The 11,669-nt window shown below is 44.2% G+C and overlaps 1 protein-coding gene across 2 annotated transcripts; it reads left to right on the top strand.

Annotated features, from left to right (window-relative positions):
- Window positions 1-3,134: 3,134 nt before the first annotated feature.
- On the top strand, window positions 3,135-4,293 carry hamp (hepcidin antimicrobial peptide). Of its 2 annotated transcripts, none has more exons than XM_062466483.1 (3): window positions 3,135-3,429; window positions 3,624-3,692; window positions 3,850-4,293. In XM_062466483.1, the coding sequence occupies exons 1-3, from the start codon at window positions 3,343-3,345 to the stop codon at window positions 3,946-3,948; spliced, it is 255 nt and encodes an 84-aa protein (XP_062322467.1). In that variant the 5' UTR covers window positions 3,135-3,342; the 3' UTR covers window positions 3,949-4,293. The 2 variants fall into 2 exon arrangements, with proteins under 2 accessions (XP_062322467.1, XP_062322466.1); XM_062466482.1 differs by having other exon boundaries at window positions 3,136-3,429; window positions 3,621-3,692.
- The last annotated feature ends 7,376 nt before the right edge of the window (window positions 4,294-11,669 follow it).

Here is an 11,669-nt window from a genome sequence, read left to right as displayed (position 1 = left end):
GAGATTTAGTAGATTTATAATTAGCATATTAGATTTAGGGCTCGGGTTAACATGGTAGATTTAGGGTTGCATGGTAGATCCAGGGTTAGGGTTAGCATAGAAGATTTAAGGTTAGGATTAGCATGGATTTGTCCTAAGTACAATGCCAAATGAAGCTTGTTTTAGATAGTGTGTCTATGGGTGTGTGAATGTGTGTTTGACAATGAGAGAGGGAGGTAGAGACAGAGGGTGCTGGAGGGGGAGAGAGAGCGGGGAAGGAAGGGGGGAAAGAGAGAGGGAGGTAGAGACAGAGGGTGCTGGAGCGGGAGAGAGAGAAAGAGCGGGGAAGGAAGGGGGAAAGAGAGAGGGAGGTAGAGACAGAGGGTGCTGGAGCGGGAGAGAGAGAGAGCGGGGAAGGATGGGGGAAAGAGAGAGGGAGGTAGAGACAGAGGGTGCTGGAGGGGGAGAGAGAGAGAGAGCGGGGAAGGAAGGGGGGAAAGAGAGAGGGAGGTAGAGACAGAGGGAGCTGGAGGGGGAGAGAGAGAGCGGGGAAGGAAGGGGGGAAAGAGAGAGGGAGGTAGAGAGAGAGGGTGCTGGAGGGGGGAGAGAGATCGGGGAAGGAAGGGGGCAAAGAGAGAGGGAGGTAGAGAGAGAGGGTGCTGGAGGGGGGGAGAGAGAGAGAGCGGGGAAGGAAGGGGGGAAAGAGAGAGGGAGGTAGAGAGAGAGAGTGCTGGAGGGGGTGAGAGAGAGAGAGCGGGGAAGGAAGGGGGGAAAGAGAGAGGGAGAGACAGGGGGCCTGCAGTGACAGCTACAGTGACGCCTTTTGGGGTGAGTGTGTCTGTGTGTCTGGAGCCAGGCTGTGTTTGACCAGGAGATATTTCCTGATAGCATGATAGCAACTAGTCTCATACACACAAACACTCACACACACACCGATGCATATGTTCACACACACACTCACACATTCACACACACACACCCTTTCTCTTTCATTCACATTGATGTTTGAGAGAAGCCAATGCAGGTTAGATGATAAAGAGGAGCCATTGGTGGTTAGATTTGTTGACTTTGATGTTCTAGTTCTCCAGAGCAAATAGGAGAAGTCAGCCAGGTTATGAGAGCAGGAGACAGGCTGACGGAGAGATGACCCAATGTGTGACTGGTTAGGGAACATGCTACAACCACAATGTGTGAGTGGTTAGGGAACATGCTACGACTATTGTCGGACCATCAAATTTAAATTTTAAAAAGTTACATTAACAAGGGAAAAAATGTAATCATCATGTGAATAATTGGCACTTTTCTACAAGACATGGAATGGAGTTGTAAGGAGTCTACACACCTGGAGAACAGCTGTCAATTCAATTTCAATTCAATATGCTTAAATGGCATAAATGTTCAGGTTAAACAATGTTGTCAAAGCAGTCCACATTGATGGTACAACACATGTTTTTATAAACATATCATAGAACTTCATTATTATCAATCACAAACAATAATGCCAAGTTACGTATGATGGACTATCCTAAAAATCAATCCAATATATAATAAGAATAATTGAATAATAGATTTTTAATTTCCCCAAAATCTTTTGAAGGAGTGTTTTAAAGATTTTTCAAATGTACCAAAAGCAAAACATATTGTGTAGTATGCAGACATACAAACAAACATACGTGTACATCTCAGTCTGTAGCTGTTTCTCTCCACACCCCTGGATAACAGCTGTCTCTCTCCACACCCCTGGAGAACAGCTGTCTCTCTCTCCACACCCCTGGAGAACAGCTGTCTCTCTCTCCACACCCCTGGAGAACAGCTGTTTCTCTCTCCACAACCCTGGAGAACAGCTGTCTCTCTCTCCACACCCCTGGAGAACAGCTGTCTCTCTCTCCACACCCCTGGAGAACAGCTGTCTCTCTCTCCACACCCCTGGAGAACAGCTGTCTCTCTCCACACCCCTGGAGAACAGCTGTTTCTCTCTCCACACCCCTGGAGAACAGCTGTCTCTCTCTCCACACTCCTGGAGAACAGCTGTCTCTCTCCACACCCCTGGAGAACAGCTGTTTCTCTCTCCACACCCCTGGAGAACAGCTGTCTCTCTCCACACCCCTGGAGAACAGCTGTCTCTCTCTCCACACCCCTGGAGAACAGCTGTCTCTCTCTACACCCCTGGAGAACAGCTGTCTCTCTCTCCACACCCCTGGAGAACAGCTGTCTCTCTCCACACCCCTGGAGAACAGCTGTCTCTCTCTACACCCCTGGAGAACAGCTCTCTCTACACCCCTGGAGAACAGCTCTCTCCACACCCCTGGAGAACAGCTGTCTCTCTCTCCACACCCCTGGAGAACAGCTGTCTCTCCAAGGTTATGGATAGACACAGACCACGTTACATTAAGGTTACACGAACTCTCATGCAACACATATATCTCAGGGGCAGTTGAAGGACAAACAGCAGTGTATCATTCCTGTCTGCCTGAGAGCTACTTTCAATCACACTTAAATCATGAACTCTTTCATCGAGCTTAAGCTACTGTGTCTTTCATTTCAAAGATACTTAACTTGGATAACCTAACGTTTCATGGCATTATTTCACAGAATTAAGGTTTTGGAGATGAAAGAGTAATTATCCTATCAGTGGTTAAATGGAGGTGCTGAGGTGTGGAGTTTCCTGGGTCAGAGTGGAGCAGGAGCCTGGGCAGGTGCTCTGTATGAACAACTCAGACTCTGGGAATTCCCAAATGACTGGGAAACTGTTATGAATTTAGAAAGTTAATAATTTACCATTTATTTAGTACAAATATCAAATATTTACTGAAAGATTATTTTCCATAAAATAATAGACACAAATCTGTCACCACAGAACAATATATATTTTCATGAATGTTAAGACACGATACACAGAAATAACTTCTGTTGTTGTAAAAGTAAAGAACGTACAGACACACCTAAGGAAAGCAGCCGTGTGATGTTCTGTCTAGCGTTGATATTTATGGTGTCGCGATTAGAGAAGTATCAAGTAGAACACATCCACACAGGCAGTCAGGAGTTAGGCAGGCAGAAACCCCCCGAGGAAGGTGACGTAACAGACAGTTTACAGGAATGGGCTGAGCTGGGGTGGTGATGCAACAGCTGCCAAGTGGACATAAATATCAGCTCCCTGCTCCCAGATCGACAAGAACCCAACAACATCTCCTCTCTCAGACAGTCACCTGCATCTACTAGTCGTCTGGGGTTTTGAAGACTTGAAGAAACAACTGAAGATTAGTATTGGTTAACTGAAACGTCTGGTTGAGGAAGGAGACAGAGAGCAAACTGCCACAACCCAAGTCTGTTTTTAAAGAGATTCTGAACAAGAACATCACAAGAATGAAGGCCTTCAGTGTAGCTGTTGCCATGGTGTTGATCCTGGCTTGCACCTGCATCTTCAGCAGCTGTGCTGTGCCCTTCTCTGAGGTAGGTGGAACTCTCACCTCTAATACAATATCATACCGTAGGTCTCCTCGAACACTGTCATATTGGTCCTTTACAAAAGGCTTCTATTGTAGGTCTGAAAATACCACCCATACTTGGGTTCTGATGCTGTTTCTCAGGTTCTAACGCTGTTCTGTGTGTGTGCTTGTTCCACCTGTGTGTTTCCTTCATAGCAGCGAGAGCAGGAGAGGAGCAGCCTGGTTCTGGAACACCAGCAGGCAGCGGATCACTCACAGAACCTCTTTGTAAGTTCCGGAACTCATTTCACTCACATTCAGTAATATCAGACACTGTAAATATAATGTAACTGGAGGCAGCTGACAGGTATTTGATGTGAACCTTCTGGTGACGCAAACAAACCTGACCCTCTTCTCCTCCCCCCCTCCCCTCCTCACCCCCCAGGCCTCCACCAGGGTGAAGCGTCAGAGCCACCTGTCTCTGTGTTACTGGTGCTGCAACTGTTGCCACAACAAGGGCTGCGGGTTCTGCTGCAGATTCTGATCCGGAACCATCTAACGCCAGGACGACAGAACCGTAGAACGTCAGAACATTAATTTATTTAAGTTCCACCATTTCCATCTGTAGCTTTATTAGTGAACTCTTTTTTTTCAACCATTTTTATTACCTTAACACACAACCATGAATGTTGTATATAAACATTTACCATTTACTATGACTGTAGAGCATTTGTATAGAGACACAGTACAAAGAACTGGGATAATTGTTTCCTATTTATTTTATACTAGTTTCAATGTTACACTGTACAGTTATTTTTTTATGAAAGTGATATTTGTCAAATGAAGCTGTTTATCTAATAATACAATTAAATAAAATGTGTTACACACAACAAACCTCATATTCCCTGACTACAGTACACATTAAATCCCTCTTCTCTAAAAAACACCATTGAGTGCACCATAAAGGTTTCATTAGATTCAATCACACTCTAAAAAATAAGGGTTCTTTGGGGTTCTATATAGAACCCTAGGGTTCTACAATTGCGAGCAAAGAACAATTTCCCTAAGAAAAGGTTCTATATCAGGGATGGCTAACCAGACCAGCATAAAGAGCCCCAAAAAAAAAAAATCGCACCATAGGAAAGAGCCACACATAAAGCCACACAGAAAACGCATTTTATTTTAACCTTCGCGATGTGGGGGGTCTGAGACAGCCCGACGGTTAAAAGAAAATGCTTCACTTTGTTATTGTATGCGGTAAAGTTGTCACAATACAACGGTGGGTCTCAATGACTGATGGGTCAGAATGACCCGAAGATAACACAAGGGTTAAGTCTTACAATGATAGTTGTAAGATCAATCATAGTCATAGTTTCAACAACAATGATGTTGAAACTATGATGTTACCGACTGACGCGATACGAATCACCCTGGGATCTGCGACGGTGACCCCTTCATCCTCTGCCAGGAACCTTGGGGTTACCATGGACGACGAGCTCTCCCTCACGGCCCACATTGCTGCGGTCTCCCGGTCGTGTAGATTCACCCTCTACAACATCCGGAAGATCAGGAGATACCTGTCTGAGCACTCCACCCAGCTGCTAGTCCAAGCACTTGTCCTCTCCAAGTTGGACTATTGCAACTCGCTGCTCGCTGGTCTCCCAGCATGTGCAACCCGCCCTCTTCAGAGGATTCAGAACGCAGCGGCCCGCCTGGTCTACAATCTACCCAGATGCTCCCATGTTACCCCGCTCCTCATCTCTCTCCACTGGCTACCTATCATGGCCCGTATCAGATTCAAGACCCTGGTACTGACCTTCCGAGCAGTGAACGGGACTGCACCCGTCTACATCAAGTCTCTCCTGCAGCCTTACACCCCCACCCGTCACCTACGGTCTTCTTCAGACAACCGCCTGGTGGTCCCACCGCTCAAGACCGCCCGGTCCCAACACAAGCTCTTCTCCTGTCTGGCCCCCCAGTGGTGGAATCAACTCCCCACCTCCATCAGAGACACTGACTGTCTCTCCACCTTCAAGAAAAGGCTCAAGACGCACTTGTTCCGGGAGTACAACGGTACTTAGGAATGGTTCGCTTGACCCGATGTTAGTTTCCTCAAGGATCACAATGACTCTTGCTCAGAGACTTGTTGCTCTTGTGGTTAGTGGTAACTGATTTAAAAAAAATTGTACTCGCTGTGATATATTGTTTTTATTATTGTTGCTTGATTTTTTCCACAGGTACACTTGCACTTATAGCAGTTCATGCTGTTTAATTGTAACTTGTTTAACTACATGCTCTTATGGTTCTTCCCTTACTTTGGTTGTTCACAATGTGTGCTTCATGTTTTGGCTACTCGCAATGTTTTGTGGCTATCTTGTTGTTATGATCAGTGACCTATGCACTTTGTAAAGCTCTCTCTTGGAAGTCGCTTTGGATAAAAGTGTCTGCTAAATGAATAAATGTAAATGTAAATATACAGTATATTTTTTGTATTCCTTTTATTCCCCCAGCCGCTCAGTAAGAGCCTCACAGGAGCAGGCAAAGAGTCGCAGGTTCTGTATAGAACCCTGTGATAACAAAGAACCATTTTTGTTAAAATGGTTCTTTAATTGCCATGAAAAAGACATAATGAATGATAGGGACAGTAGGCTTTCAGATAATAGGCCTACAGAATTTGTACTGATAAAAAAAATCCACAAAGAATTGGATTAGGGTTAGGCTAACCCTACACAATATCAGGACAAATAATTGCATTTGCAATATCCAGAGTATAGCCCAATCATTTTAATGTTGTTGCTTTTATAACAGTATGCTACAAGCAGGCCGACAATATCGCAACAGTCGCAACAACAACCAACAGTTTAAGTTTTCAATTACACCAAATGATGCGTTCACTCGTCCAGTTTTCCACAAATGCAGTTAGACATAACTGCAGTTCAGTAGAAGACCACAACATAACACCTTCCTCTAATCAAAGCAGGCTAATCTTCAGCCTCAGCCCAACAGGCAAAATAAAATATCCAAATGCATTTGGATATTTTATTTTGAAGTACACATTTGTCGTCACTAGGTGGTAATAGACTCATGCTGTGCAGTGCTCTAGAATATTTCTATTAGGGTTTCGTGTTCTAACAAGGCCTGGGGATCTTCAGGGAAGCAACAGCATTATCGGATCTCTCTCCCTTTCTCCTTTCTCTCTCTCTCTCTCTCTCTCTCTCTCTCTCTCTCTCTCTCTCTCTCTCTCTCTCTCTCTCTCTCTCTCTCTCTCTCTCTCTATTTCCGTCACCCCTCATGGTCTATTGATCTCAGAGGCCAGTGAGACCAAACAAACGAGAGATCAGAGGTAGATGTTCATCCAGCAGCATCTACCTACAGATCCCCAGATCATATCTCTACTACTAATACTACAGATCCCCAGATCATATCTCTACTACTAATACTACAGTCCCCAGATCATATCTCTACTACTAATACTACAGATCCCCAGATCATATCTCTACTACTAATACTACAGTCCCCAGATCATATCTCTACTACTAATACTACAGTCCCCAGATCATATCTCTACTACTAATACTACAGTCCCCAGATCATATCTCTACTACTAATACTACAGATCCCCAGATCATATCTCTACTACTAATACTACAGATCCCCAGATCATATCTCTACTACTAATACTACAGTCCCCAGATTATATCTCTACTACTAATACTACAGTCCCCAGATCATATCTCTACTACTAATACTACAGATCCCCAGATCATATCTCTACTACTAATACTACAGATCCCCAGATCATATCTCTACTACTAATACTACAGTCCCCAGATCATATCTCTACTACTAATACTACAGTCCCCAGATCATATCTCTACTACTAATACTACAGATCCCCAGATCATATCTCTACTACTAATACTACAGTCCCCAGATCATATCTCTACTACTAATACTACAGTCCCCAGATCATATCTCTACTACTAATACTACAGATCCCCAGATCATATCTCTACTACTAATACTACAGTCCCCAGATCATATCTCTACTACTAATACTACAGTCCCCAGATCATATCTCTACTACTAATACTACAGTCCCCATATCATATCTCTACTACTAATACTACAGTCCCCAGATCATATCTCTACTACTAATACTACAGTCCCCAGATAATATCTCTACTACTAATACTACAGTCCCCAGATCATATCTCTACTACTAATACTACAGTCCCCAGATCATATCTTTACTACTAATACTACAGATCCCCAGATCATATCTCTACTACTAATACTACAGTGCCCAGATCATATCTCTACTACTAATACTACAGTCCCCAGATCATATCTCTACTACTAATACTACAGATCCCCAGATTATATCTCTACTACTAATACTACAGTCCCCAGATCATATCTCTACTACTAATACTACAGATCCCCAGATCATATCTCTACTACTAATACTACAGATCCCCAGATCATATCTCTACTACTAATACTACAGTCCCCAGATCATATCTCTACTACTAATACTACAGATCCCCAGATCATATCTCTACTACTAATACTACAGTCCCCAGATCATATCTCTACTACTAATACTACAGTCCCCATATCATATCTCTACTACTAATACTACAGTCCCCAGATCATATCTCTACTACTAATACTACAGTCCCCAGATCATATCTCTACTACTAATACTACAGTCCCCAGATCATATCTCTACTACTAATACTACAGATCCCCAGATCATATCTCTACTACTAATACTACAGTCCCCAGATCATATCTCTACTACTAATACTACAGATCCCCAGATCATATCTCTACTACTAATACTACAGTCCCCAGATCATATCTCTACTACTAATACTACAGATCCCCAGATCATATCTCTACTACTAATACTACAGTCCCCAGATCATATCTCTACTACTAATACTACAGTCCCCAGATCATATCTCTAATACTACAGTCCCCAGATCATATCTCTACTACTAATACTACAGTCCCCAGATCATATCTCTACTACTAATACTACAGTCCCCAGATCATATCTCTACTACTAATACTACAGTCCCCAGATCATATCTCTAATACTACAGTCCCCAGATCATAATTCTACTAGGGATGCACAGAATCCTTAGATTTGTTTTCCACTAATGATGGGTTGTTCGCGAATGAGCCTTGTAGGTGAACGTCGGGAGCTGGTTCTATTTTTAATAGATTAATACAGCCTATAAAAATTAAATGATTATGAAATAATGAATTTTAATTGTATTAAAAATAATTTACTAATTCAAAGAACATAAAAAAAAAAACTTGTAGGCCTAAAGGCGCACACGAAGGTTGGACGAGTAGTCGAAACTCAGAGGAGAGCCATAACAAATCAATGCATTTTTAAAGACATAGTGGTTAAGGTAGAGTATGATTTTATTTAATAATTTAATTCAAATAGTTTTCACACCTATCATAGTCAAATTCATAGTTAAAACATGTATTTTTTTAAAGAGACGTTCGGGAGCCAAAAGAGCCTGCTCTTTTAAGTGAGTGAATGCCCATCACTATTTTCCACCGAACCCGAGCCCTACGCTTGCACTACGCGCGTTACACTGTTCTACATAATGACGCCGCCGTTGATTACGGGAAGGTGTTTACGTAGGTGGACTGTTCAATGCAGTAGGCTGAGAAAAAGTGAAAATGGAACTCGTGAGCAGAAAAAGTGTTGTTTGGCAGTGCTTTCAGTCAAAAGAAGGCGGTTCAAGTCAAGCTATATGTACAACTTGCAATGCTGATTTGTGTCGTGGTGGCAAGAACCCTAAACAATACACAACATATACGCTGATAAAACATTTGCGTATGAAACATCCGAAAGAAATTCAAGAAATCTAAAAGGCTAATATTTTGGATATTGATTGGATCTTGAGGTAGGCATATGGTATTTGTCAAAAAAGTTTTTCCCACTTGTCTTCCTGGCATAATGTTGCTATTCTTTTTTTTTCCAGTAAAAATAAATAAAGATACACTGCTGTGGACGTTGTTTACTTCAATAATGTGTTTACTGTGGGAGGGAGTCAGGTGGCTGAGCGGTGAGGGAGTCGGGCTAGTAATCTGAAGGTTGCCAGTTCGATTCCCCGCCGTGCCAAAATGACATTGTGTCCTTGGGCAAGGCACTTCACCCTACTTGCCTCGGGGGGAATGTCCCTGTACTTACTGTAAGTCGCTCTGGATAAGAGCATCTGCTAAATGACTAAATGTAAATGTACTGTGTTAATGGACTGATGATGGGAGCAGGATTCGGTATTCGGATTCCGCCGAATCTTAACCAGCGGATTTGGTATTCGGCCGAACATCCCTAATCTCTACTAATAATAATACTACAGCCCCCAGATTGTATCTCTACTAATAATAATACTACAGCCCCCAGATTGTATCTCTACTAATAATACTACTGCTCCCAGATCATATCTCTACTAATAATAATACTACAGCCCCCAGATTGTATCTCTACTAATAATAATACTACAGCCCCCAGATTGTATCTCTACTAATAATAATACTACAGCCCCCAGATTGTATCTCTACTAATACTAACAAAGTGTTTCTGAAGCAGACCCCCTCCCCCCTCCATCCCCTCCTGTGCTCAGCATTCAGATGGCCCTCCTTCAGGGTGTGTGCTGTGTGCCCCCGGTCGATGCTGGAGCCTGGAGGATGGAGGATGGATTGCCACTGTAATGAAGACCAACCACCAACACAAACACAGCGGGCGCCCGCTCCCTACGCCACCTGGAGTACTTAGTTCTAATTATCCAAGGGGACTGGTAGGCTACCCTCCTCCTCCCTCCTTACTCTCCTCCTCCTCCTTCCCTCACTCCTCTCCGCCGTCCTTACTTTCCTCCTCCTCCCTCACTCACTCCTCTCCTCCCTCCTTACTCTCCTCCTCCCTCACTCACTCCTCTGCTCTCCTCCCTCCTTACTCTCTTCCTCTCCTTTCTTCCCTCCTCCTCCCTTCTTCCTCCTCCCTCCCTCCTCTCCTCCTCCTCCCTCCTTACTCTCCTCCCTCCTCCCCTCCTCCCCTCATCACTTTCTGCTCCGCCCCCACCATGCATCACTTCCTGCTCCACTTCCTGCTTCCCCCCCACCATGCATCACTTCCTGCTTCCCTGCCACCATGCATCACTTCCTGCTCCACTTCCTGCTTCCCCCCCACCATGCATCACTTCCCTCACCCCCCCAACCCCTCTCAGCAGGCTCTCACACATCGATGGCTGAATGAATAAAGAAGCACATCAACAATAATTACATTTAAATAATGTAATACTCGTTGGAATAACCAACGAGTTTTTAGGTTTGGGCCTGATTATTTATGCCATCTACATGATTAGAAACATCTTGAACATTGCACTGTGGCCCGTGTTAATGTCTGCTGGCATAGCAGAAACCTCCAGCTCAAATCATAACCAGACTGGGGGTAGTCTGGACGTTCTTGGGCCTCAGAGAGTTTGAACTGTGATGAATCGGCTGTTTGGACCATCGTAGAACCATCCTCTTATATCTACAGTTCTCTCTCAGCCCAGAGTTACATCACATGATGCAGCCAGCTTAGTGATCCTGCTGCATACAGCTGCTGGCTATTCTAGAAGAAATGCATTATGGGTATGAGGCTAGCTACTGATACTAGGTGTAGACAATATTCTCCTGTCAGTTTAGAACCATGCAAGCACAGTTACACACACACACGCACACACACACTCACAGACATGCACACGCACACATGCATGCACACGCACACATACACTCAGTTAAGCCTAAACCCTTCAACACCTCAAGCCAAAGCAGGATATAAATATGGTGTGTTGTTTTCCACGTAGCTGAATGTTGGATTCCCATAAATCACGTCAGAGTTATCCAGCTTTATCTCCCCTGGGAGGGGGGGCGTTGGAACAGGGGTAGCCTCTTACCCAGGAGGGAGAATCCCCTGTTCCATCACACAGTCAGCCAAACAAGAGGAGGGCTCTCTACCTCTCCAAATCATCCTGAACTGTGTGTGTGTGTGCAGGGCTGTTATCTCCTGTTACAGTTTAACAGCTCAGTGTAGTAGTGCCTGGGCTGCACAGATATGGCTTGTCATTGTTTTACAGACCACTCACCACAAAACCACCCAACCTCCAGACCCTCGCCATGACAACCACCCAACGTCCAGACCCTCACCACACAACCTCCAGCCCCTCGCTATGACAACCACACAACCTCCAG

The sequence above is a fragment of the Osmerus eperlanus genome, chromosome 7, assembly GCF_963692335.1.
Source record: "Osmerus eperlanus chromosome 7, fOsmEpe2.1, whole genome shotgun sequence".
NCBI classification, from domain to species: domain Eukaryota; kingdom Metazoa; phylum Chordata; class Actinopteri; order Osmeriformes; family Osmeridae; genus Osmerus; species Osmerus eperlanus.
Note: the sequence above shows the minus strand (reverse complement) of the source record. Positions and strands in the feature narration are given on the sequence as shown.

What these genes read in the sequence shown, in the direction of transcription:
- hamp (XM_062466482.1), top strand. Translation starts at nt 3,343, where the DNA reads ATGAAGGCCTTCAGTGTAGCTGTTGCCATGGTGTTGATCCTGGCTTGC. An exon ending in GTGCTGTGCCCTTCTCTGAG is followed by an intron (nt 3,430 to 3,620) that starts GTAGGTGGAACT and finishes TTTCCTTCATAG; the next exon opens with CAGCGAGAGCAGGAGAGGAG. An exon ending in ATCACTCACAGAACCTCTTT is followed by an intron (nt 3,693 to 3,849) that starts GTAAGTTCCGGA and finishes CTCACCCCCCAG; the next exon opens with GCCTCCACCAGGGTGAAGCG.